We start from the raw sequence: 27,663 nt of genomic DNA, 5'->3' as shown, positions 1-27,663 counted from the left end.
CATCTTGGGTCTTCGGAGTAGGTCGACTGAAAAGTAGGTCACTGTGACCTACTTTTGAAAATTTATGGCTTTAATTAAATATTTCAGGTACTAATTGGCTTAGAATCATCAAACTTTGTCAGTTGATGCATCCTGGGTCTTCGGAGTAGGTCGACTGAAAAGTAGGTCACTGTGACCTACTTTTGAAAATTTATGGCTTTAATTAAATATTTCAGGTACTAATTGGCTTAGAATCATCAAACTTTGTCAGTTGATGCATCTTGGGTCCTCTGAGTACAACAACTGAAAAGTAGGTCACTGTGACCTACTTATAAAATTTTATTGTTTTAATTTTAAAAAATATTTTAGGTATTAATTGGCTTAGAATCATCAAACTTAGTTGATGGGTCCTAAGAGAATGACAAGTGATAAGTAGGTCACCTGACCAACTCTCAGTCACTAGCTGGCTTAGAATCATCTTGGGTTCTCAGAATGTGAATTGGAATTTCAAGGGTTTATCTAAATATACAGGATACTTAGAGGCTTCAAATAGAAGTGATAGGTTGTACAGTTTATCAGAAGAGCGATTCAAGGCCCTTGGGCCTCTTGTTAAATGATGCCATTATTTTTTTACTAATTCCTAATTATCTCCCCTTGAAAGAGGGCCTGGCCCTTCATTTGAACAAATTTGAATTTCCTTCACCCATGGATACTTTGTGGCAAGTTTGGTTGAAATTGGCCCCGTGGTTCTTGAGAAGAAGTCGAAAATGTGAAAAGTTTACAGACAGATGGACAGACGATGGACAAAATGTGATTAGAAAAGCTCACTTGACCCTTCAGCTCAGGTGAGCTAATTACAGGGTATAAGATACCTCAACATCGTAAAATATAAACTTAAAAAACAATGAGCACAAATTTTTTTCCTTGTTGCAGAAAGTTTATTTAGACATTTTTAGGTCACTCAGGAGACCTATTGCTATCTGTTTTTGTCTGTCATCGTGTGTTAACATTTGAACATTTTCAGCTTCTCTGAAACCGCTGACCCAATTTCATCCAGTTTTAGCATATAGCATCTATGGGTGAAGGGGGACAAAATTTTTGAATTTCATGGTCCCTGCCCTCCTGGGGCCTGAGGGGTGGGACTATAACCATCAAAATGATAAGTGTATTCAAATAACCTTGATTTACTGTTAGATGATGCACTCTTGGTAATCATTGACAAGAATGACTTAGGATTTGCAAATACCCTTATCCATTTGTGTAACTAACCATTTCACTAAATTACTAGTAATTCAAGTGAATTCAATGCAAAATGAATAGCAGCAAGGTCGCTGTATTATTATCAGCCCAAGAATTTGGGTTCATCTCTTCATCGCATTTTGCATTTGAGTTAGAAAAGTCATTTGCAAAGCAGGAATCAACCAGCATTATTCATACTTTCAGTATAATGCCTGTTGCTTATATATACATGTAAGTGATTTTGATTGAGTTGTAAAACAATGCTGAATGAACATTAAACTTGAGGTCAAATTATTTCTTTGCACTGCTTTGCAGTTGTCGTTTTTATCGTAAAACTCATTCGCAGACGTTTGATGAAAATTAAGACAGCATATTCCCTTGTCTTTATCATTGTATAGTGAATAACTGATTGTTAGAAATTTGAATTCTTCTACTTATTGAAGAGAATTTACGTGTAAGAACATTGTGACACATTACAGTGCAATACAAGACGGATCAATTGAAGTTGCATTTGCAATTGATATCTTTTTATCAAAGAAGCACAAGATATCTACTTGTACTTATTTTCCCACCACCACCCTTTATACATATCTGTTTTATACAAATTTTTCACCTTTTGGAATACAATGCATATGAACACATATATAAAGAAATTTTCAATCGAAATTACCAATTTTTCCAGAGAATATAAAAATCACAAAAAGTTTAATTTTTATTTGTAGTCCTCAAACATGTTATCAGTATATGACATCATAAGTGTATCACAGAAGTCAGAGTTTGGTATTCAGGAAAGATAGGGAAGTACAATACCAAGTAAACATCGTTTAAATCAAAATACAGGATTCTTAGTCTAAAAATTATTTTTAAAAATAAATTTCTGTGTAGACATACATGTACATACAGCAAGCTGTATTATAAATAGTAACATAATATACTAGTTTGGTTCAGCAGTTTGACAAAAGAGTATTGATATATAAGGCACAGTTATTTATAAATATCACATTTTGAATAAAAGAAGTTCTTAGAAATAGTGTTACCCTTAAACATTTTGGTACCACAGACAGATAAAAAGTGGACTCAGCAGTCTGTATAAATAAATCACAGTTTTGGTCAGCAGTGATGAAACTTGCAAAAGATCTATGTAACTATATATATATCCCAACAAATCTGTCAATTTTTTTTCAAAACAGCATTCAAAATTAATACACTTGACAAGTTACATACATGTATAATGTAGTTTGTAGAAAATTAACAAGTCAGCTCTTCAGTCATCTAACTGACACAACATGGCAATTCCTCTCATCACCCAGAAATCGGACGGATGTTTGGACGGCAAATCTACAGCAGTGACAAAGTTAGTGGAATGTCCAGTGGAGGACAGTGTTCCCGCCCTCTCTGATGTCCGGTATAGTGGACATTTATAAGTCTGTTTTGTCGGTTCACTAGTACTGCTAGAAGTAGCATCATTAGTTTCTGATGGAGTGGACAATGTAGAAATCTGAAAGAAAAGATGGTTGTGTGTGGCTGATTCAAATCATTGAGACATCACAATTTCACAGGTTTATGGATACTAAAACAGATACAATCATAAACCTCTCACAGTGGAAACACTGAATTCAACTTTAACATATGAAAAAAGACAATCACTGAAAAGGAGTGATTCATACATATCCCAGTACATTTGATTAGTAAATCTTTGAACAATAATCTTCTTAAGGAAGCAATGGATTTTATTGATGTACATGTACCTGTACTGGTTCAAAATGAATTTCTGGAAGCTTGGAAAACCTCTCTCCAGGCCTAGAGTCATTCAGACATTCATGATTGGGATCCCAGCTTGCACCATCAAGAAAAAGACCAAACACCATAACCCCATTCTCAGGCGCATTGTTACCCTAAAAAGAAGAGCAAAACATTACAAATACATTATATGCTAGAGAAGACAATGGAATTAAAGATTAAAAAAGTGAATGTTCTTATAACACATGTACATGTATGACCAATATAAATGAATACATGTATATCAAACAGCAAATTGTTCAAAACATTTCAAGTTCCTTCACCTTAAATGCAGTTATTTTAATGGAGTGTTTGTGTTTGAGATCACTCAGAGATTCTTCAGTGTCGGTGGCTTTGGTTTTCACGTGGAAGTTGAACACAAGAGAATCCACAGAGATGCCCAGCTTTCTCGCATGATTCTGCTGAACCCCCGTTAAGAATCCTATTTCAAAAAATTTAATTGGTTAAATTTATGGGTTTGCAGCCACAAGAAGGTGACAGTGTAATATATTTGTCCTTTGATATATTTTACTAGCAGTTCTAATAGAATCACTTTTGGGCCAAGTAAATACTTATACCTTGTGGGAAAAAGAAACCAGATAACCAGAAGGCTCTGGGCTGGTTCCTGGTGAGATCCTCTGGTTCTAAATCTGGTGGTGGAGCCGATGTCTGTTGTTTGGTGGTCAGTAAATTAGCTTTGATGATTTTTTCCACATTTTCACAAATCAGACCAGCCCAAGTGGCAAAGAATTCCACTCTCATCAATAGGTCATGTGTCCAGGATCCTAACTGCTTACAAGACTCATAGGATGCACTCTGAAAAAGAGTCTCAGAGCCTTATTTCTAGTTCAAGAAATTTCATTTAACTAATTAAACAAGAGGCCCAAGGGCCTTGAATCACTCTTCTGATAAACTGTACAACCTATCACTTCTATTTGAAGCCTCTAAGTATCCTGAATATTTAGATAAAGCCTTGAAATTTCAAAGGTAGGTCATCATGACCTACATTTTAGATGAAACACTCTGAGAACTCAAGATGATTCTAAGCCAATTAGCACCTGAGAGTTGGTCATGGTGACTACTTATCACTTGTCATTCTCTAAGGACCCAAGATGCATCAACTAAGTTTGATGATTCAAAGCCAATTAATACCTAAAATATTTTTAAAATTATAACCATAAAATTTCAAAAGTAGGTCACAGTGACCTACTTTTCAAATGACATACTTAAAGCAGGTCATGGTGACCTACTTTTCAGTCAACCTACTCCAACTGACAAAGTTTGTTGATTCTTAGCCAATTAGTACCTGAAATATTTAATTAAAGTCATATAAATTGAAAAAGTAGGTCACGGTGACCTACTTTTCAGTTGACCTTCTGCGAGGACCCAAGATAGATCAACTGACAAATTTTGATGATTCTAAGCCAAATAGTACCCGAGATGCAAATCCAAACTCCAGAGCCAGCGACAAGGTCGCGCGTATGGGGTGCAGAATGATAAATATTAAATACAGCCATAACATTTCAAAAGTAGGTCGTACTCCAAGATGCATTAACTCACAAAGTTTGATGATTCTAAGCCAATTAGTTTCTGAAATATTTAATTAAAGCCATAAATTTTCAAAAGTAGGTCATGGTGACTACTTTTCAGTCAACTTACTCCAAGACCCAAGATGCATCAACTGACAAAGTTTGATGATTCTAAGCAAATTTGTACCCAAAATATTTAATTATAGTCATATAAATTGAAAAGTAGGTCACCATGACCTACTTTTCAGTGACCTACTCCGAGGACCCAAGATGCATCAACTGAAAAATTTTGATGAATCTAAGCCAAATAGTACCCGAAAAAATATTAAATACAGCCATAAATTTTCAAAAGTAGGTCAGGGTGACCTACTTTTCAGTTGTCATACTCCAAGGACCCAAGATGCATCAAGTGACAAAGTTTGGTGATTCTAAGCCAATTAGTACCTGAAATATTTAATTAAAGCCATAAATTTTCAAAAGTAGGTCACGGTGACCCACTTTTCAGTTGACCTACTCTGAAGACCCAAGATGCATCAACTGACAAAGTTTGATGATTCTATGCCAATTAGTACCTGAAACTATAGTCATATATATTGTAAAGTAGGTCACGGTAATCTACTTTTCAGTTGACGTTTTTTGAGGACCCAAGATGCATCAACTTACATAGTTTTATGATCAAAGGCCTTAAATTGTCCAAATTATGCCTCTAAAATGCTTTGAAATCGAATGCCTGCAAAGTTCAAAAAGTAGGTCACTGTGACCTACTTTTTCATAAATATGTTTTATGGTCCAAAGATGCATCATCTTGCAAGATTTAATGATTCTAAACTTCTCAGTATTCGAATTAATGACCTTAAGAGGCAGTCCACTGAAAAACCAGGCAATCGGTGGCACATCGCATGTCATGGATTTTAATTATTTTTTGCATGTAGACTTATTAAAGCAAGTGTTTACACATGACAACATTAAAAAAAATTTAGTGCTCCTCTAGTCCTATTTTTGGTAAATGCTTAATTTTAAGTGCAAAAAGGTCAACATAAGGGTAAAAAAAATTACTACGTTTTTATTTTGTTTAATATGTAACAGATACTCAAAAGCTGGATGTGTCGATGAATATTATTTATAGCACAGACTCTTATCTTTTATTTTATTAATGAATAAGACTCCAATTTATACTTCTTTAGAAAAAATTATATGGTCCAAATTTGAGTTAAGCAAGTAATTTTTTGAATTCAGTATCCAATTTTCATTACGTTATAAAACCCAATACATTACAAGGACAGATTTTTTTTCTTATGTTATTATGAATACAAAGTACAAACTTTTGAATCACTCAATAAAATCAGTGGGAACAGGTATATTGAAAGGAATAAAAGGAGTCAAATTTACCTTTTTTTTTTTTTTTTTTTTTAAATTTTCCCAAATGAAACCGATCCCGACCGGAATTATATAAAGAAAAAAAATACTATAATTGTAATGTTAAATTTGGCTCTTTTGTTGTAATATGAGTAAAAACTTACTTGATTTATTTTTTTAACATGTTATATAGGTGGCAGGTGCCTTTAGTTTGATAAATTTGTTAATTTTGCATTATTTTCGATCGGATCGGGATCGGTTTTTACTGTAAATTTAGAAACATTTCCTAAATTTGGCTCTTCATTTTAATTTATCAGAAAAATATGCTTGTCTTTTATTTCTTTTCAGTCAGTTAACTGTTTTTAAATGAGTGTAACCATAGATTCAAATTTATATATTATTTAAATTACTAATGTCTTTTACGTACATGAAGATTACATGTTAAACATCTGATTGAATTCTTAATAGATACTCGGTATTTAAAAAAAAGTATTTGTACATGCATTATGCAACAAATGAGAGCAGACAGCTTTCTAGCTTTATTATTTATCTTATTTCCAAGTAAAATTTCTTTTTTATTTCCTCAGGAATTAAAGAGTAAATTCTATCAGTGGCGAAATTAAACTTGCCTAAATACAGGAAATATTTTTATGTGTACAGCTCGACTTTATCCAAGTTTTTTCTTACCTGTCATCTGTAAAACCTTTTCCTCTTTTACAAAATTTGATTTTATATAAATAAGAAAATAAGTTCTTTCATATATAGTATCATTATTCAAGAGAAATCGCAAGCAAAAAGCAGGGGGGGGGGGGGGGTCATGACATCATTATTTTTAAAAATTGGTTTCATGAACGTGAAAACATTTTAGAATTGGCCAACATAGTCACATGTTTAAATCCACATTAAATGTGAGTGTGTGATTGTTTCAATCGCCAAATTAAAAAAATAAATAAGTAAAATTAAAAAAAAAACGAAATGTTTCACTAAACCATCTTCCGTTTTAGTGCCAAATTATAGTGGGGAGTTCAGCAGTAGTTTAACTCAATAAATATATTTTTATAACTTATTTTTCAGTTTTATTTTTTCATTTTTAATCGTACTTCGGATTGTTTATTTTGATTTGACTGCATAGATAAATATATTTAAGTTTTTACAAATATCATGAAGTAAACATCTCAACTTCGTTGAATTAAGTGTTGCATAAATCTAAAACATTCATCATTGATTCCTAATTTTATAAGAAATGTTCATGATAAACACTTCATTAATTATTTTTACGCATATCCTAGTAAATCAGTTTAAAAAAAATTAGTTCTCAGACATGTATAAAATTACTTATCAAAACGTCATCTAGCTGAGACGCCGCCCATGTATAAAATACATTTTGATATTAAAATATTATTTAACATTTAGAATAATGCTCTCTGAAGAGTAATTAAACAGAAAAAGAGAAATCCTTTTTTTAAAAATCTTTTTCTTTATACTTTTACGCAAAGAATTTACAAACTTCTCTGGAAACTTGTAACTATTTCATTGTGACGCAATATTAGTCAGGTATATGACGTCACTGATACATCAATGGAAACGTGGATTCAACCTGAATAATAGAGCCAATTTTAATCTAAATATTACGTCTGGAGGCGAAAATGAATTATATTTTGAAAATAAATTATTTAGTTTTTTGCTTAATTATTTTCTTTAGTGTATCGATTCTAAATATTTCACTAGGATTCCGATAAAAAGGTGTTGAGCAGATTTACCGATGCCACGGGAGATAACTCTTGCATCGCAAAATTTCATAAAAACGTCCTTATATTTTGCCAGAAAACTACTATCAAAAGTGTTTTTCCCACCGATTTTATTTTTTTAACAAAAAGTTGAAATATTTCTAGATTTAGTTAAGTGTGAATTATAGTCCTGTGAAAAATGTATTAGAAATTACAGTTCTTTGTTTCTGACCTACATTCAATGGTTTATATAGGGGCATTCAAAAACACAAAACACAAGGATATTTTACTAAATAAGCAATTATCAAGCAAATCTTCAATTACATTATTCCTTTTGGGCTACATTGATATTGTTTTTAATAAAATATCAAATATTCCTCACATTCGATGTGCCGCCTATTAATACAATACTGCCTGGTTTTTTGGTGGACTGCCTCTTAATTGTTTGTGAAAAAGATTAGCCATAAAATTCAAAAAGTAGGTCAAGGTGACCTACTTTTTAGTTGGCGTACTCCGAAGACCCAAGATACATCAACTGACAAGGTTTGATGATCATAGGCCTTAAATTGTTCAAAATATGCCTCTAAATCATTTTGAAAAAGAATGGCTGCAAAATCTAAAAACTAGGTCACCGTGACCTCTTTTGAGTCAACATGATATGAGGTCCTTAGATGCATCAACTGACAAGATTTGATGATTCTAGTCCTTATAGTAAGCAAAATATCAACATTTTAATAAAATGTAATTTTTGATCAACTTTGAAGTGACCTTGAGACCACACCCTTTGCCCCAGGGTAAATCCCTGTGAAAATTTTAATCTACAACATATCCTCATCCTTTTGTGTAAGTTTGGTGATAATCTGCCCAGTGGTTCTTGAGAAGATTTTTTAGCAACCAGTACTTTTGTTTCTATTTTTCTAATTATCTCCCCTTGTTTAAGGGTCACAACCCTAGTTTTAGTATAAACAGGAGCCCTTGGGCCAAGGATACCCTATGACAAATTTGACAATAATTGGCCAAGGGGTTCTTGAGTGATGGCCCATTTTGAACTCCAAGGTAAATTTTTTATTTTATACTTCCCTAAACATTTTGTAGTCATACTTGAAGGAAAAAATTCTTTATTGCAAATTTGCTTTGTATACTTGAACGAATTTGTTATATGGATACAACAAATTATAGCGAAGTAAATTCGTAGGTCCCCAGAACTTCACTATAACCGAGTTTTACTCTATAACAAATTATAAATATGACAAACAAATCTCAGCCATCCTTGGCAATTCAACATAACTGTGTTTTACTGTCGAAGCTTCAGTATAGAGGAATAGCTAACATGGCTAACCTTCCAGTTCTGTGGGACTTTTTGACTGAGTAGGGCTGTGTAGGCTTCCTCCAGAGATTCTGACATAATGACCTCCCCCTTTACAGCCAGGATGAGGGCTTTCAGGGACTCATGAATGATAGACAACAGGTTGTTAAATCTGTCCACTTCCTGTCGAAGTACTGTCATCAAGGCAGAGTTACCTACCACTGTATCAATGGCCTCTTGTACGACTGAAATAAACAAGCAAAATACATACCCCGGTATGTACATCTTTAAAAAAAGCCACCTTTGCATCTTAAATCTCAGGACACAACAAGCAATTCTCACTTAGTTAGAAGCAAGGCTTTAATAATAATTTGAGACCTTAATTGATGATAATTTACATCAATATGGGGAGTTTTTTCCCGTTTGTTAGAAAATGACAAATTTGTACCAATTAACTGTCACCATTTCAACATATTACACACACTACCGACAGATCAAGCAAAGTAAAGGCCTACTTTTTTCTTTCTCTTTATCCTTCAGTTCTGGGGCCTCCTTAAAGAGGATGTCTTTGAGGGTAGGTCTGGGGATATTCTGGATTTGTCCCCCGTGGGATTCTCTCACATCTGTAAACTCCTCTATGCTGACTGGTAACAGCCTCAGTATATCATTAGCCACCTCCAGCACTACATCATCATTACTCTTCTCAGTTCTGTAAAAGTTTGTGTCTAATGAGATAGACAACCTGAGGTCATTTTAACATGATACTGTATAATTTTGGTATCTGGAACATTAAATTCATGTCAAATACCAAGGATCAATGTGTTGAATTGAGTCAATGGTCCTGTTCATAACAAATATACTGTATAGACATACTTTTTTTCCGCATGGGATTAATTATGACTATGAACACAGTGAAAAATTTTCCACTGAATTTGTCACAGTGTTCTTAAATGCATTTAAGACATAAAAAGTCAATCCAAGAAATTTGTTATACATGTATTATGTGACTGTACATACCCCAAGATATCCAGGGACAATCTTGGCTGTACATTTATGATGGTTTCAATCAAATCCTGGGCTTGCATTTCACGACACGCCTTCTCTGCGTTGTTTGTCATTCCAAACAGCTCTGGAGAGTCGTAGTTTGGCAGGCTCTCTAAATAAGTTATGACTTCAGAGAATGGGATGTCAGACTTTATTGGACGATAAAGCTAAAATTAAACAGTTTAAAATTTTATGTATTTTCTTAAATTTCAATGTCCATTTTTAACAGCATCAAGATACTACTCCTAAATCAATTAACATAAAAAGCGACAAAAAAAATCTTTATGAATTAAAATGTGACATAAATTAGAAAAAATGAGGATTTGATATAAAGAAAAAAAAAGATAGCATACCTAAAATGTAAAATATGAAAATTAATATAACAACCACTAAAAACTCCATTGATCAAACACCACGGGTTTTCATGACTGTCACAGCAATAGATCTAATATACAATTACGATAAGCAGTTTATCATTATAAATATGATTTTTTCCTAATTGGTTTGTGTTTTTATAATCCCTAAGCCTTTGGCAAGAGGATGAAAAACACTGGACAACTTAAGTTAGAAAACAATCTTATCCAATCACAAAACAGGATTTTACTTTTTATCACATGTTTTGTGGCTCTTTTATACAGCATAACAATGTAACAGTATAAAAATACATCTTAATGAACTAAAGACAAAAGTGCATTTTTAAAATGGGCTCTATTTAAATGACTTTATCAATGGAATTTCTTGCAGTCGTTCCTCGATCTTACATGTATTAAATTTACACAAATGTTTGTTTATATGAAATGATGGAACACTGTTGGAATACAAAGTGGGGATACTGTGAGGGACATCCACTGGATAAAGAGAATAATATTTACAAAATCAAAATAGGTAATACTTTCAGTAACTTCTACTGTCATTTTGAAAGGTTTTCTGTTAACATTTCATAATTTTCCTTACATTATTTTTTGTTACATTGATCCAGACAACAATTTCACATTTTTAAGATATATGTATCAGATGTCAAGTTTCATATTCGACTAGCTGCAACATTCAATAGCTAGGTAAAAGCTATGTTAATTCTATTTTAATCTTTAATACTCTATGCTTTATATTGTAAAACATATCAAAGATTTTAAACTAATAATTTGTATTTATACTTTTCTACAAGTATTGGCATATATATGTAGAGACGCAGAGTAAAGAGACAGATTTGTGCAGAGTAATATTTCATTACTGTGACCTATGTTCTTAAACCTTGACCTGAAGGTCTTATAACCTTGACCTTGCAAACTGAATATTATTTCAGTGAAAAGTAATGCTTTTATCAACAACATTTTACATCTTTTATTCATTAGGATTTCCTAGTATTAAAGTTTGTAGAAAATAATATAGACAGATCATAACAGACTGAAAGAGATTAAATAATGAAAACTAATACACAGAATAAAAAAAAAGTTGGCTTCAGAGCATATCTACATACATCTCTATACTTGAGAGTCATGCAGTATTTGTAAAATTCAGACAAATGCATCAATGCATGCAAAGTACCTCGTAAGAAATAAATAGCAAGGATAAAAAGTTCATTGGGAAATGAATTTGGTTGGTCACATGAACAAATCCTGTGAAGCCCAGTGGCTTCTCAGCAGATCTGACTATCTAACCATCAAGTTCATTTCTCAGAGAACTTTTTAGCCTAATTATTCTATAAGTTATATTTACATTTGAGGTAGAGGTATTACATTAATGGCCCATTCTACATTACAAGCTGTCACCTAGAAAATACAAAAATACAAAATAGTCTCTAAAAATTGTGTGAAGTTGTATTATTGCAACTTTGAAAAATTAGCACTTCAGTGTTCGATAGGTTTATATAACTGATAAAAACCTCAAATGCAAATATAAGTACTTAGGCCTATGTGATGCAAGTATTTTGTAATATATTCTCTACTCATAATTTCAAAGATTTGTATAAATGTAAACCTATTATAATCAGGTTACATCTTTACTCCTCATGCAATCTATTGTACACCATTCATATGCAGTGTACACTGGTGACTCAATACCAGCTTACCTTATGAACAACCTATGGTAGATTAAAGTTGTTTATACAATGACAAATTTAGAATCATAATTCACAGAATAAATTGCATAATGTCAGTTTCACTCTTAGAAGTACATGTTTATTTTATTTTATTTTTTTCTCAATTGTACAAGGCTATAAATAGGACTGGGGCAGGTGGTAATTTCAATAATCACCCCCAAAGACAACTGTGTTTTCAATGAAAGAATATTCTCATATTCAATAAATAAATAATAAAATCTGTCCTGTTTATATGGATCTTTCTCAAGCTTAAATATGACATAAAGCTAAGAATTTGAATAATTTTAGATGTGTTAGGATATGCATACAATGGGATTTGAACTAAAATAATTAGCAAACAAAATTCAAAATTAATAACAATATTCATGCATACAGTTTTTTAATGATGATAACTTTTAATCCCTGTGACTTATGCATATATATAATTACAAAAGCAAACATACACAGTCATAAAATTTCAGGTATCACACATTTAACTACCATGCTTGTAACTGAACAAAAAGATGCTTACCCCATCTGGTGAGTAGGAATAGTCTGGGGTCAAGGCCTCGGGACAGAAGAACCTCTTTAAGAGGGCCCCCAGGCACCTCATGTCCCACTCATCTGTCACACGTCCTCCATAAATAACCTCCCCAATCAGGAAGGTCAAGGCCTCCCATGGAATCTCGTCATGTTCCTCCAGTAAGTTCTGTAGCTGACGTACAGATACCTATGTAGGGTAAAATATAAAGTCATTCTATAAAGATGGCATATGGATTAACATATTACACCACCTGTACTTTATGTGATCCAAACTAGAGTAAAACAAGAATCAATTGTGCCAGCAGTTAAAATATCACTGATCACATTCCTGTACCTTTACTGAAAAATTATTCAAAAGAATTCAACCCTTCTTTATATAATGAATATTGTCAACCATTAACTGAGACATAATTATGACTATCTAATGATCTTCATTGAAATAACAATTAACATCCTTACAGACAGATCCGAATCATTGAAGCCATACAGAATGTTCCATCCCAAGCGGCCATATTTCTTGCGCTCGTGAATGACACTGTTAAACAGACACAGACCAAAGAGGAGTTTCTGCCAGTCAGGCCCCGCCTCCTTGTACTCAAACTTCTTCTCTGTGATAGTTCCTGTCCCCCCACTCCCAAACGATCGCAGCATGTTAGACTTCAAGCCTTGTGGAGGTTCTACAGTCATCTGTCAAAGGAAAGCTAACTCTTGCATTGCCTTGTTTACGAATTAAAACCTAAAGAGGTAATCTTCTACACAACCAATGGCAATTACATCATGCATTCAAGTAATGTGTACTGACCTGATTATTTAAGAAAATAATGTGTAATGATAATAAACATGGCTTAACAACAAAGAAAAATCCAGAAAATAACAAATCTGACTCTTACCTTCATTCCAGTCTGTAGTATGGATATTGGGAAACTTGGATCCGGTTTGGAGCTGAGCCAGAGTCGGAACTGTGGATCAATGTCATCTCCAGCATGACTTAACCTGTGTAAATAGTGTAGTAAAATATGAAATGAATTGACTCAGTCTGTTAGTGTATACATACCAAATCAAAAATGAACAATCTCAGAAAGTTTGAAAGGCTTATATATGTATGCCAACTTGGAACAGGTAAGACAGATTAATTAAGATTGTTAAATAGCAGGGGAATAAATATATGTTGTAATTTTTTTTCATTTCTCATGCTTCCTTTTTTGACAATTTAGACCATGTGCAGTTTAAGTGCTGTTACATACGTATTAATAAAAAAAAACACTGACCTAATGTTATTTCACTAATACATGTATATGTATACTGTATACCGGGAAATTTTCCCCTCATTTTATTTTCGCCCCTTTTGCCCTACTCACAGGTGGGAGAATTTAAAACGGGGCGAATTTTAAAAAAATACAGTATAATTCCTTAATGAGAAGTGTAATTGGGCGAATTTAAAACAGGGCAAAACAATTTGCAAGTGTGAAAGGGCGAAAATGTCATGGGGCCAAAATAACCATGTATACAGTTCTCATTATCTGACATTAAGAAAACCCTGAGCTTCTTTGTGTTACATTTTGAAATGCTAAAATGAATACAAAAGACAAATCTACCAATAACTGTTTTCAGATTATTTTGTAATGTCTCAATAATTTTGCATTAGTTTTTGTGTCTTTATTTATCCTTACTTCTCTTGTCTCTGTCCCCTATTAGAACAACTCTGACTTACTTTTCCACAATGGCCTGGAGCCTAGGCATGAATGAGGCTGCCAGGTGACAATTCTGAAGGAATACCCAGCGGCCTTTGAGGATCTGTGCCTTGGAGATCAGCTCCTCTGCCTTGGGGCCTTGGTCTCGCCCCAGGGAGATCATATCCAGGTGTAAGGCACTGCCTCGAAGGTCTTCTGCAAACCTCACTAACTGTGCTAGGGGGTCCGTTCCTGAGATTAATTATTGAATAATCATTAGAAAACACAGAAAATTAACCAAAGCTGGTAATTTGGGATAATTAATGTCTGAAATCTCTCTAATCTATGGTAGGATGACTTTAAAAAGAATTCAGAGATATGACATGCACTGCCTACATTTGGACCATACCAAGATTTCATAAACTTATGACTGCAAACAAAAATGCAACTGACTGAAAACTACATATAAAAGTTTTCAACTTAGATGTATACCTGGTGAGAGAATGAAAATGAGAGGTGTTTTAGCTGTAGAATCATCATAAATCTCCTTCAGATCAAAAGAACCAGATGATATGAAGTTATGTCCCAAATGTTGCTCCACAAATTGACCTATTGAGGTCATCAGAGCATCGGGTCGCAGGATCTTGATAAGGATCAGTCGATAGAAGGCCGACAATTTCTCCCAGGCAAATATTGTTCCATATTTATGTTTGGGATCATCACCAGCTAAAATAATAAGTTTTTGAATCTCTCCATTGTTTCCATAATGATGAGGTCATTATAATGATCAATGAAAATAGACTTGAGACATTTCTACAATAATATCATGTCATGAGTACTGCTCTGTCAGAGATACTTATTAGATTTAAATGAAAGCGATTATCTGGATAATCTGAATATTTTCCACAGATTTTTGCTGCAACAATTAATTTAAACAACGTAATTCCAAAATACTAAAATTTATAAGAATCAAATAAAACCATAGATAGTATGTACGCACTCAGTTCCTTGTAACTTGTCTGCATGCCTTTGTACGGATCCTCCATTTGTTTGAGTAGTTCCCAGTGAAGGTGATCTGTAATCAGACTTCTACAGAGTCCTGTAAAACTGGACATACTGCTCTCCAATTGTTGACACTGTCGCCACATGGCATCGGTGACCCAAATAGGAGGGGCTTTCTTGGGAGGGGCATCTGGATCCCCTGACCTGGCTTGATACTCAAGTCGCTCCATCGGTGTCAAACCTGAACAAAATAGGTGTCTACACTTAGTATTGGTAAATCTTATAAATGGAACTGTACAGTGTACATAAACAAATTTTCAATCATCACAATTTAACTTAGAATTTAACAAGGTTCTTTATTATCAAAATAATTAGAGATGAGTCATTTATAAAGATCTGACAGACCAGTAAATGAGCTGAAGCCAACAATTATGAGCCTGCATTATTTGACCTACCATCATATTCCTGGATGTCCTTTTCATCCATCATGTTAGCCAGGATATTTCCCTGTAGAAACACACTCCAGTCAAACTCACAGATTTTCCCAATGGTGGTGACGTCCTCATATTTATCATTGGCCCTCATTATACTGGAGCACAACATGAAGGAGAAAGTCAGCTGATGGTGGGCAAATAGAGCCACCGACACCACACGGTAAATACTGTATGTTAACCTGGATAATGCCAAGGCAATGGAAAAATTAAAGCTTACAACATTCTGCTCTACAAAGGTCATTTAAACAAAGTTCAAGATGTCATGATTCTTGCAGAAATGTCCTTATTTGGTCCATGCAATGAAAAGACTCATCTTCACTTGAAAAGTCTTTGAAAATCTAGTAAGCATTTTACAACATACTAATTAAATGACTACTAGCTACCTGTCTACTAACTTGCAAACTAAACAACAGCTAACCTACCTTGTTATCATCTCCAACATATGTTTTTTCAATTCCGCAGGATTTTCTGCTGGAGTCTCCTTCAAAACTTCAGCAATACTGGGCCTTGGTGTGGATGAGACACTGCCCTGTCGACTGCTGGGCCTCAGAGTGCCCACTAAGTGGGCCAGACTAGACTTCCTTCGCCCACCTCTCTGTCCATCCTGAAGCAGGGCCAGGTCAGTCTGACCGTGGGTCAGCTGTGGGTTACTGATACAGGAGATAAACATGTCTTTGAACCAGTCCAGAGAGAACTGGTACATGACAGCTATCTGGGCCAAATCAGCCAATACAAAGTATAAAGTAGCACCTCGAGTGGCAACCTGAAATTTAAAATTTCCAATGAAGAGACTAAAACATATCCGAACCAGGTAAGTTAAAGCAATGGATCCTAAATTTTGACTTTACCTCAGTGTTGATCTTGCAAACATGCTTGTAAGTCATCTCAATTTTTTTTTTTAGTTTTCAGACCTAGATTTTTTTGGTTTAAGGATCTAATTTTTGATGAGGAAGACTTGAAACGTAAACATAATGTTAATACGTGTACGTACTGGCAGATATCGTTTTCTGGCCAGGTTGAGTTTTTTCTCTGTTTCCTCAGATTGAGCCACTCTCTTTGTGATCTCGGTTGACTTTCCTTTACTCTGCTGTAATGTGTCCACCAGGTCCTGGTCATCCAAAATGTGACCTAAAAAGAGAAAAAGAAACTTGCTTCAAGGATTCTGTTATCTAAAAGATAAAAATGATATGGAATAATTTTTAACACTGCATTTCTCACCTATAGTTATAATTTAAGAGATCAAAGTTTAAATCACTTTCCTAGTTTTTAGTCCCAATTTTACTTGAAATGAACAGAGAATTCTCTACCTTCTGTGTTTTGAAGCAGACTGAGTGACCTGTCCTCTAAATCTCGTAATGCTTTCACGTCGTCTGCTATACTTCCTAATAGGTCACTGCGCTGGCTCTCTAGAATGGGTTTTTCCTATAATGCAAAGGACATAATTTAACCTGTAATGCATACAGAAAATAAACAAATAAATCTATGCATACATCAAAGAAAATCTAAATGAGTTACTTGTCTGACAACAGCAGACAAGAGTTGCTCCTGGAGTCCATCGAACGTGACAGTGAAGTTGATGATGTTGACCTGGATATAAACTGCTGGTAAATAGTGGGGGTTGGCCACTGATGTTGTCATATACAACCTGAAATGTTACAATGATATAAAATTAAACCACAGAATTCTTTTGAACAAATCCATGTTGACTTTGATTGTAAAGCCCCGACCTGAATTTGGAGTTGTACTCTATTTCTGTGTCTCCCAGCTTGATAACGGTCTGCCCTCCTCTCTGGAAGGTCTCATGTAGGAGGACCGGTCTCAGGGCAGGGTCCAACTGCTCAGACACATCCTGTGAAAATGAAAAACATTCAATCAGAAAAAAGGTCAGGCAAATTACCATTCCCATCAAAAATTAAAATCTACAATATCAATGTTAAATCTCTGAATATGTTATACCTTAAGTAACATGGGCTGTCCTACTCTAATGGCCGTCTCCAACGTTTTCATGTAGTTAGGGTCAGAGGCATCCACAACTTCCAGGCGATTTCCCTTCCTTTCTTTGATATAACTAGAAAGGGTTTTATAGACATTTCAACTGTGTATTCATGTATATATATTCTATTAACACTAATTTTGGGTGAGTGGATTTGGGTTAGATTTTATTCTTTTTCTCAGCATTTTCTCCATCTCCTACCAAACGTCAGAGTTTTAACTTACTTCACAGCTTGTCCCTGAGGATCTATAAACAATGGCCATCTTTTTGTTTTTCTCACTATCAGAGCATTTTCTGTTGAATGGTTGTCCTGTGGTAAGCCTTTATTTTGCCATTTTAAAACCTGCAAGTAAGCCAAAAATCAGAGCGTGATACTCAATGATTCTCTAATCTTCTCTACAACTAATCTATTTAACATAACACTTAATCTACACTTCATAACCTTAAAAAAATCCCCTTTTTTTCTTTGACTTACTTGATAAGCATCCACAGTGCTTTTGACTAGATCAAAGGTTTTGGATATAGGAATGGTGTAGTGTTTACAAAGATCAACCCAGGAGGAAATAAGCTCCTTCCTGTACTTGGCGGTGAATGGTCCAATGTACGCCACAGCCGCAGCAGCCACTAAAGTGTCCCCCACAAGTCCTGACAACTTCTCATCAAGCACATTCACAGACTCTGCCCATCTTACCTATAAAAGTTATTAAATAAAATGCATCTGTGTAATGTAACCCGCAGTGACAAATTAAGAGAGAAATATACACACAACTTTAAAGGCCTCCTACACTCACATAAATATCTGTATTTCATATACATGTACTTTTAAAAATACATGGGGAAACAAAAATATCAAATTGTATACAGACATCAAAACAAAGAGGTGGACAGAACCCCCTCCTCTACTCTTCAGTCTGGGAGTTTAAAGGACAAACCAACTTCAAACAATTTGTTGCTTATTGGCATTGCTGCATCAATACAGTTATGTGCATTTTGATTTCTTATCATTACTTGAAAGCACATGATTATGTTACAAAAATCTCTTCTTTGTGTACTCGACAATTTAATAACTCTTTCAAAATATAATTTAAAATTCAGCAACAAATCATGAAATGCCCCTCTCACCTTCTCTCCACCTAAGGCATCAATGAGTATGGAGGCTCTCTTAAGCCTGAGTCCTGTAGTGATTTTATGTTGTTTGAGAGACTCCCTCTGATTTACACTGTCTCTGTACTGTTGTTGAAGGGTATTCAGGTGGTCTTGAATCTAGTAACAAATGCATAAATGTATGAAACAATCCTCAATTGTTAAAGGTGATACCAGTGAAAAAAACTGAATACATGTATTATCATTTATGAGTAAAAACTGCAAGCTTGACAAATTTTTCATCTAGACCATCTGTGAGACAATAGCTATTGCTGTATTTTAATGGTCTTGTGTTCTCTTTATTATGTAGACCTACCTTCTTGAGACTTTTCTGTTTTTGAGCCAAGCTATGCTCAGCTAGTTGGAGTGCCTCTTTTGCTTCTTCTACTCTCCTTTGTTTTGGTTTTACCATCTGTGATAAAAAAATAAATGAATTGTGGAAGTGAGTGAATTTTACCCACGTACCATGGTTTGATGAAACAAATCTACTCTCTATAAGGAGTACAGACATAAGCTTATATCTATCTAACCTTGTAGACTTCGTTATAATGCTCCAGAGCCAGCACCCAAGCACAAATAGATTTACAGGCAAAGGAGACAGTCCCCACTTTATCTGGATTGAAATCTGGATTCTTGGAGTATTTCTTCAGCTTGTGAAAAACCTACAGAATTTAAATAAGAATAAATTAGGAATGCAACCTAAAAGCATCTGAGGAAAATCCACAACTTCCACATCTCAGTGTAAGGTTTCTTCTTGTCAAGATGTTTTTCATGACTGAACCTCTGACCTTGTCTGGCAGGCTATCCTTGTCAATCTGTTTGAGCCTCTTTAGGAAGTTGGGATCTCCCAGTAGTGTTTTAGCTACCATCCAGTCAGGTTTCTTCTGCAGCAGGATACAAACAGCAGCCATGACAGTCATCACTAGGAATGGTGGCTTAGTGTAAACTCGGATCTCAGAAATAGCTGCCTTGTCCAGCGTATCGAGCGCTTCCGTTGCCATGATCAGTGTGGGAATAACTGATGAAAGATCTCTCTGACATTCCTGCAGTCAAGAAAATGTTAAAATATATTTATTTTATGATTCATTAAAACTGAAGAATGCACCCTAAAACTTGTCATATTTAAGAAGCAAATACCTGAATTTATTTTTTTTTCCTACAAGAGGAATATTATTGGACACATCTTTGAATACTTACATCAGCATAGTCCTGTACAATCTGTGTCTCTCGCTGCATCACTCCCTCCTCTTGTTCCACAATTTCCTGCACTTCCTGCACAGCCTCTTGGTCTTTCTTTAACTGCTCTAACAGGATCTCTGTGTCCTAGTGAAAAAGTACATTTATCACCCGTAACATCTCCACTGTCGTTCCAGCAAATTAAAATAAATTCACTTGATGAAAAAGCAGTTCATTTCTTGCAATAAGTGATATTTATTAGCACCTTAGCATTACAATACTTCCTAAAATAAAAAGGTTTAGAATTTTCTAAAGGCACATGCATACAGTAAGATAAATATACCCTTTGTTTCTCTTCAATCTTTGGACCAAGAGTCTCCAACTCTACAGACATCTCCCCAACAAGAGAGTTGGCCTCAGACAACTTAAACAGTCCCACATTTAGACGGTTTCTGAAAGGGTAAAGAACCAAAACATATTTTAATTTTATTTTTCATGCTATAATGTAAAATGTACAATGTCAAAATGACTCAAAAACATGACAGTGAACAATATCCAAATAATAGGCAGGTTGAGATCTTGTACGCGTATTTGTGCATATGCTTTGATGTACATGTACACATACACATTTTTGTAATTTGTTTGTTGAGATTTTAATGACGTGCAACTTGAACATGTACATTGCGATCAATGTTTTTGTTTCAACTATTTAGTAGTTTCACTTTATTTAAACAAAACATGGTTATATATAAAATAAGTGCTCATAAAATAAAAAATTCTAAATATTATACAACAATCACATTTTCACACATAAATTCACTCATTTTTATTATAAAAGCTTCAAGTTTACACTTATGTGTAGATTCCATTCTACTAAAGTTGTCAACACTAAAACTGATGACGTAATACGTGAGGAATTTAGGGAAATCCCCTACTAGATATACATTGTACATGTATGAAATCTCAACCTCTCTAATATTAGAAATAACACATGTCTAAAGCATATTAGCAACCAATCTAATTATCCATGTAATTACTTGTTATTGACAAATTCTGTTTTATTCTCTTTCAGCATTTTGGAGTAGAGTCTGATGAGCTCCATGTAACTGCTGGGAGTGGAGTAGTAATGGCGCCTCATCTCCTCCCAGTACCTCACCGACATCTTTCCTATAGACTTGTGAATATCCACACACACCTGACCTACTTTTGTCTTCAAGGCCTAAAACAAAAAATTGGAATTTCAAGAGTTTATTAGGAATTATTTAAATTATTCATCAACTACAGGTTGCGTGATATAAAATCAGACAAAACATAAAAATCACAAGATGTTAAATACTGGAGTGTGTGTATTGATACATGTATCACTATACATTAATGCGCAACACCAAAATTTTATGTCTCCTTAACCTGAGTGTAATATCCTTAACAAAATGTAAAGTTACATAATTTACTGTCTTTATTATTAGATTGATGATTTGTTGAAATCTCTGTTGTTGTTTTTTTGTTTTTTTTTTTTCATTTAGTTATTTTCTGTTTTTTGTTCTGTTTATTTGTTTTGTTTGTTTGTTGTTTTTTTTTTTTACAATGCACATATACATTTCATTATATATCTCATTTAAAATCATTCAACCTTTCCCTTACTTGGCCCCTTACCTCTATATCCAAGCCTTCACTAGTGATGAACTCAGCGTTAGAGAAAAAGACCTGTGCCACATTCAACATGGCCTCATCTTCCCACTCATCATACCAGTCAATGGTGCAGCAGTTAATCAGGGCAGGGTTCATACGACAGCGCTGTCTGAACTTCCCACCAGCGGGACTCATGGTCAGCACCACATGGAGGTTCTGTCTGACTCGGTGAATAAAGAACTGGTACACAGACTCCTTAGTGTCAGGGATGTCTGCCTCGGAGGCGGCTTGTTTGAGGTCCATTCTGATCCCATCTCTTTCCTCTGAGTCAAACAAGTCAGGAACCTCACCAGAGTTCAGGATACAGTTAATGTCTTCAAGGAATGATTCCTGAAAAAAAAAAAAACAAATGGATTTTTATTGCTAGATTTATTAATTTTTTTGTTGTTGATTTAATAGAGTCATCAATTTAGGTAAACTTACATTTAACAAAGACATAAAGTATACCAAGTCATAAACAGTTTCCTACTATTAAAGCAAGTTTGTTTTATTTCTAAGGATGTTTTTTTTAATTTTTCCTATGCTATTTTAAGTTACCTTAACAATATCAGAATCTGTCAGTAAGAAGACAATCTTTGTGCCCTTGACCCCACTGTACTTAAACACTTTGGAGAGGTCCTCCCTGAATTCTGAGGTCCCGTAGCCTCTATGGAGGGACAGTTTGAACAGCTCACACCCAGCAATATGACTGGCCAGCTGGACAATGGTGGACTTTCCTGTACCATCCATACCAACCTGTTAGTAATCAAAATGTGTTTAGTTTTCAACAAAATTACCGGTAGGCATTGCAAAACTGCAAGCAACACTATATTTCTAAACCAAGACTATACCAAGACTAAAACTTAACCAAGACCAATATTAGCAAGACAAATAAATGTTCCAGATGTACCGGTAAAACATTTTGACAAATATGAGATATTCCAAATGTAGAACATCTTGATGATAATAATATGTTCCAGCAGTGGAACAGTATCATTGCTTACCCCACCTCTGTTGATTTTTCGATGAAATCCTGGCTTACGATTGGTTGAAGTCTGTCATGTGAAGGGGGTGTATTACTTACACCTAGTCGCTTGAAAATCAATACATGGTCGATACGGAGTTATCGTTCTTTTGTAACGTTCGAACAACTCGAGTTCACGCGATTTGCCGAGTGTCTGTTGACAATGTTACAGTTAACTAATGTAAGTAACGAAGATGGAATCTTTTTCTCCCTTTACTGAAAGTCTTAAAAAACTGTCAGTACGTTATTACAGCACGAAACACTCGCAAAACAACATTACGTCACACAACGTGACGTCATAATAGGCATTGTATGAGTGATGAAACATAATTATATATAGTGAGAAAAACAATTTTACAAACCACAGACAATGCATAAATATTTTATCGGTGGGGTAAATTCGTTACATAGTTTTTTAGTGACAGGGTACGGGATGATACCTGGTTAGTAAATTCCATACCTGGCTCGGCTTCGCCTCGCCAGGTATGAAATTTACTAACCAGGTATCATCCCGTACCCTGTCACTAAAAAACTATGTAACTAATAATACTTCACGTACCAGTAACATGTGACCCCCGGGCTGACGGAACACCCTGGCTGCTCTAGTAATGTGCTCCACTGCATCTTTGAAAAACACCATTTGAGTAGCCTGCAGATGGAGAAAAAAATATTTAAAATAAGAAAACCAATTAAAGCTTTACAGAGTGTATGACTTGCAAGGAAAATAAGCTTGATTAGCCTCCTTAATAATAATGCATTTTAAAAGGATGTAAAACACATGGTGATGAAGGACAAGAAAAGAATAATGATCTAATAGTTTGATATGGACTTGATAACAAACAAAAGCAATATTAAGATATTACAGAAATCTCTAAAAAAAAAAAAAAAAAAAAAAAGAAAGTATGTTTAAAAAAACAAAACATCACATTTTGAAATTCACACACATATGCATGATCCTACACAGGTATATGCTTCTTACCGTTAGCATTTTACCTTGTTTGTCAAAATCTATTTCTACAAAATCCAAACAATGTGAACAAGATTGTTTTCAGAATATCATGCAAAGATGTGTCCTTGACACACAAATCTTTATTTAAATTTTGAATTTTCAAGCAGATTGTCATTGACATACATATTTTAAATGGATCGAGGTTTATGGTCACAAAGCTCACCAGAGTTATACACTTCTTTACTTTTCCAAATAAATATAGATAAATGAAACCTCATACCATGGCCATAAATTTAATTAAAAGCCATTTGTTTTAACCATTTTCATTTACAGAACTTGGTATTAAGTCAAACAAGAGGCCCAGGGGCCACATCGCTCACCTGAGCACTATGGCTAGAAAAAAGCAAAATCAGTTTAGTCTTGAAAGGTTGAAAAGTTTAAATATAAAAGTGGGGGGGGGGGGGGGGGGGTCATGAATTGAACAAATTTGAATCTACATTATCTGAGGATGCTTCCATTTAAATATGACCAATCATGGCTTTGCTGTTCTTGAGTAGAAGATTTTTAAAGATTTAACCTATGTATTCCTATGTAAAACTTTGATCACCCATTGTGGCCCTACCCGACCCCCAGGGGTCATGTTTGAACAAACTTGAATGTACACTATCTAAGAATGCTTCCATATGAATATGAATATGCATATCATGGCTTTGCTGTTCTTAAGAAATAGTTTTTTTTTAATGATTTTTACTACGTGTTCCTATGTAAAACTTTGATCACCCATTGTGGCCCAAACCCTATCCCCGGGGGTCATGATTTGAACAAATTTGAATCTACACTATCTGAGGATGCTTCCTTGTAAATATGACCAATCATGGCTTTGCTGTTCTTGAAAAGAAGATTTTTAAATATTTTTCCTATATATTCCTATGTAAAACTTTGATTGCCCATTGTGGCCCCACCCTACCCCCGGGGGTCATGATTTGAACAAACTTGAATCTACACTACCAGAGGATGCTACCATATAAATATGACCAATCATGGCATTGCTGTTCTTGAGAAGAAGATTTTTAAAGATTTTTTCCTATATATTCCTATGTAAAACTTTGATCGCTCATTGTGGCCCCACCCTACCCCTGGGGGTCATGATTTGAACAATCTTGAATCTACACTACCAGAGGATGCTACTATATAAATATGACCAATCATGGCTTTGCTGTTCTTGAGAAGAAGATTTTTAAAGATATTTTCTATATATTCCTATGTAAAACTTTGATCGCCCATTGTGGCCCCACCCAGCCCCGGGGGTCACGATTTGAACAAACTTGAATCTACACTATCTGAGGATGCTACCATATAAATATGACCAATCATGGCTTTGCTGTTCTTGAGAAGAAGATTTTTAAAGATTTTTCCTATATATTCCTATGTAAAACTTTGATCGCCCATTGTGGCCCCACCCGACCCCCAGGGGTCATGACTTGAACAAACTTGAATGTACACTACCTGAGGATGCTTCCACATAAGTTTCATATTTTCAAGCACAGTGGTTCTTGAGAAGAAGATTTTTTAATGATGCCATTAATTTTTCACAAATTCTTAATTATCTCCCCTTGGAAGAAGGCGTGGCCCTTCATTTGAACGAACTTGAATCCCCTTTACCCAAGGATACTTTGTGGCAAGTTTGGTTGAAATTGGCCCAGTGGTTCTTGAGAAGAAGATGAAAATGTGAAAAGTTTACAACAACAACGACAACGACGACGACAACAACGACGACGACAGACAACGGACAAATTTTGATCAGAAAAGCTCACTTGAGCCTTTGGCTCAGGTGAGCTAAAAATTGTACCCTTGTAAGGAAGTCTTTATTTCTGTGTAAATTTTTTCACTAATTGTAGCCCAACCTTGACACACATAAAGATATTTGCAAATTAATGTTTGAACAATAGAACATTTGTTGTTTCTTAGGACATTTTTAGTTTTATAATTTCTTAAAATGTCTGTTTAATTTGGTCCCCATTGTGGCCCTACTCTGATTCCAGGGGCCCCAAATTAAAATCACCACTGTATATATAGGGATAAATGCATTTTTATGTGACTACATGAGACATCACTAAATATGAGAGGAAGTTTTATAACAAGAGGCCCATGGGCCACATCGCTCACCTGAGCACATTGGCTAGGCAAAAGCACAATCAGTTCAGTATTTAAAAGACCGGGGGGGGGGGGGGGGGGGGGGGGCTTGAATTTTAAACTATCTGATGATGCTTCCATGTCAATACAAGAGGCCCAGGGGCCACATCGCTCACCTGAGCACTATGGCTAGGAAAAAGCAGAAATCACTTCAATCTTGAAGGGTTGAAAAGTTTAAATATAAAAGTGATTGGGGGGGGGGGGGTGTCAGGAATTGAACAAATTTGAATCTACATTATCTGAGGATGCTTCCATTTAAATATGACCAATCATGGCTTTGCTGTTCTTGAGTAGAAGATTTTTAAAGATTTAACCTATGTATTCCTATGTAAAACTTTGATCACCCATTGTGGCCCCACCCGACCCCCAGGGGCCATGTTTGAACAAACTTGAATGTACACTATCTAAGAATGCTTCCATATGAATATGACCAATCATGGCTTTGCTATTCTTAACAAATAGTTTTTTTTAAAGATTTTTACTATGTGTTCCAATGTAAAACTTTGATCGCCCATTGTGGCCCCACCCGACCCCCGGGGGTCATGATTCGAACAAATTTGTATGTACACTATCTGAGGATGCTACCATATAAATATGACCAATCATGGCTTTGCTATTCTTAACAAATTGTTATTTTTTTAGAATTTTTACTATGTGTTCCTATGTAAAACTTTGATCGCCCATTGTGGCCCCACCCGACCCCCGGGGGTCATGAGTTGAATAAATTTGAATCTACACTATGAGAGGATGCTTCCATGTAAATATGACCAATCATGGCTTTGCTGTTCTTGAGAAGAAGATTTTTAAAGATTTTTCCTATATATTCCTATGCAAAACTTTGATCGCCGATTGTGGCCCCACCCGACCCCCGGGGGTCATGATTTGAACAAATTTGAATCTACACTACCTGAGGATGCTTCCATGTAAATATGACCAATCATGGCTTTGCTATTCTTGAGAAGAAGATTTTTAAAGATTTTTCCTATATATTTCTATGTAAAACTTTGATCCTCCATTGTGGCCCCGCCCTACCCCCGGGGGTCATGATTTGAACAAACTTGAATCTACACTACCTGAGGATGCTTCCAAGTAAATATGACCAATCATGGCTTTGCTATTCTTGAGAAGAAGATTTTTAAAGATTTTTCCTATATATTCCTATGTAAAACTTTGATCGCCCATTGTGGCCCCACCCTACCCCCGGGGGTCATGATTTGAACAAACTTGAATCTACACTACCTGAGGATGCTTCCAAGTAAATATGACCAATCATGGCTTTGCTGTTTTTGAGAAGAAGATTTTTGAAGATTTTTCCTATATATTCCTATGTAAAACTTTGATGGCCCATTGTGGCCCCACCCGACCCCCGGGGGTCATGATTTGAACAAACTTGAATGTACACTATCTGAGGATGCTACCATATAAATATGACCAAGTATGGCTTTGCTGTTCTTGAGAAGAAGATTTTTAAAGATTTTTCCTGTATATTTCCTATGTAAAACTTTGATCGCCCATTGCGGCCCCACCCTACCCCCGGAGGTCATGATTTGAACAAATTTGAATCTACACTACCTGAGGATGCTTCCACATAAGTTTCATGTTTTCAAGCACAGTGGTTCTTGAGAAGAAGATTTGTTAATGATGCCATTAATTTTTCACGAATTCTTAATTATCTCCCCTTGGAAGAAGGCGTGGCCCTTCATTTGAACAAACTTGAATCCCCTTTACCCAAGGATACTTTGTGGCAAGTTTGGTTGAAATTGGCCCAGTGG

General features: G+C 35.1%; 1 protein-coding gene across 1 annotated transcript in view; it reads right to left on the bottom strand.

Annotated features, from left to right (window-relative positions):
- Positions 1–1,917: 1,917 nt before the first annotated feature.
- The window catches only part of LOC133173067 (dynein axonemal heavy chain 6-like), a 69,767-nt gene continuing 44,021 nt past the window's right edge, over positions 1,918–27,663 (bottom strand). The window contains exons 54-85 of the mRNA XM_061307984.1: positions 23,309–23,398; positions 22,284–22,481; positions 21,711–22,076; positions 21,095–21,276; positions 20,401–20,509; positions 20,079–20,204; positions 19,670–19,924; positions 19,412–19,543; positions 19,198–19,293; positions 18,861–19,001; positions 18,214–18,429; positions 17,963–18,081; positions 17,702–17,813; positions 17,473–17,594; positions 17,261–17,390; positions 17,053–17,167; positions 16,737–16,873; positions 16,168–16,508; positions 15,707–15,924; positions 15,250–15,492; positions 14,742–14,975; positions 14,291–14,501; positions 13,470–13,572; positions 13,039–13,266; positions 12,569–12,766; positions 9,933–10,126; positions 9,431–9,624; positions 8,949–9,160; positions 3,576–3,813; positions 3,282–3,439; positions 2,967–3,113; positions 1,918–2,716 (exon numbers count right to left, since the gene is read on the bottom strand). Coding sequence (XP_061163968.1) covers positions 2,483–2,716; positions 2,967–3,113; positions 3,282–3,439; positions 3,576–3,813; positions 8,949–9,160; positions 9,431–9,624; positions 9,933–10,126; positions 12,569–12,766; positions 13,039–13,266; positions 13,470–13,572; positions 14,291–14,501; positions 14,742–14,975; positions 15,250–15,492; positions 15,707–15,924; positions 16,168–16,508; positions 16,737–16,873; positions 17,053–17,167; positions 17,261–17,390; positions 17,473–17,594; positions 17,702–17,813; positions 17,963–18,081; positions 18,214–18,429; positions 18,861–19,001; positions 19,198–19,293; positions 19,412–19,543; positions 19,670–19,924; positions 20,079–20,204; positions 20,401–20,509; positions 21,095–21,276; positions 21,711–22,076; positions 22,284–22,481; positions 23,309–23,398 — 5,799 coding nt within the window. The 3' untranslated portion in view covers positions 1,918–2,482. The remainder of the gene's footprint in view (positions 2,717–2,966; positions 3,114–3,281; positions 3,440–3,575; positions 3,814–8,948; positions 9,161–9,430; positions 9,625–9,932; positions 10,127–12,568; positions 12,767–13,038; positions 13,267–13,469; positions 13,573–14,290; positions 14,502–14,741; positions 14,976–15,249; positions 15,493–15,706; positions 15,925–16,167; positions 16,509–16,736; positions 16,874–17,052; positions 17,168–17,260; positions 17,391–17,472; positions 17,595–17,701; positions 17,814–17,962; positions 18,082–18,213; positions 18,430–18,860; positions 19,002–19,197; positions 19,294–19,411; positions 19,544–19,669; positions 19,925–20,078; positions 20,205–20,400; positions 20,510–21,094; positions 21,277–21,710; positions 22,077–22,283; positions 22,482–23,308; positions 23,399–27,663) is intronic.

The sequence above is a fragment of the Saccostrea echinata genome, unplaced genomic scaffold, assembly GCF_033153115.1.
Source record: "Saccostrea echinata isolate AGI-Se365-2 ecotype Australia unplaced genomic scaffold, CSIRO_AGI_Sech_v1 ptg000002l, whole genome shotgun sequence".
NCBI classification, from domain to species: domain Eukaryota; kingdom Metazoa; phylum Mollusca; class Bivalvia; order Ostreida; family Ostreidae; genus Saccostrea; species Saccostrea echinata.
This window is presented reverse-complemented; position numbering and strand designations above follow the sequence as displayed.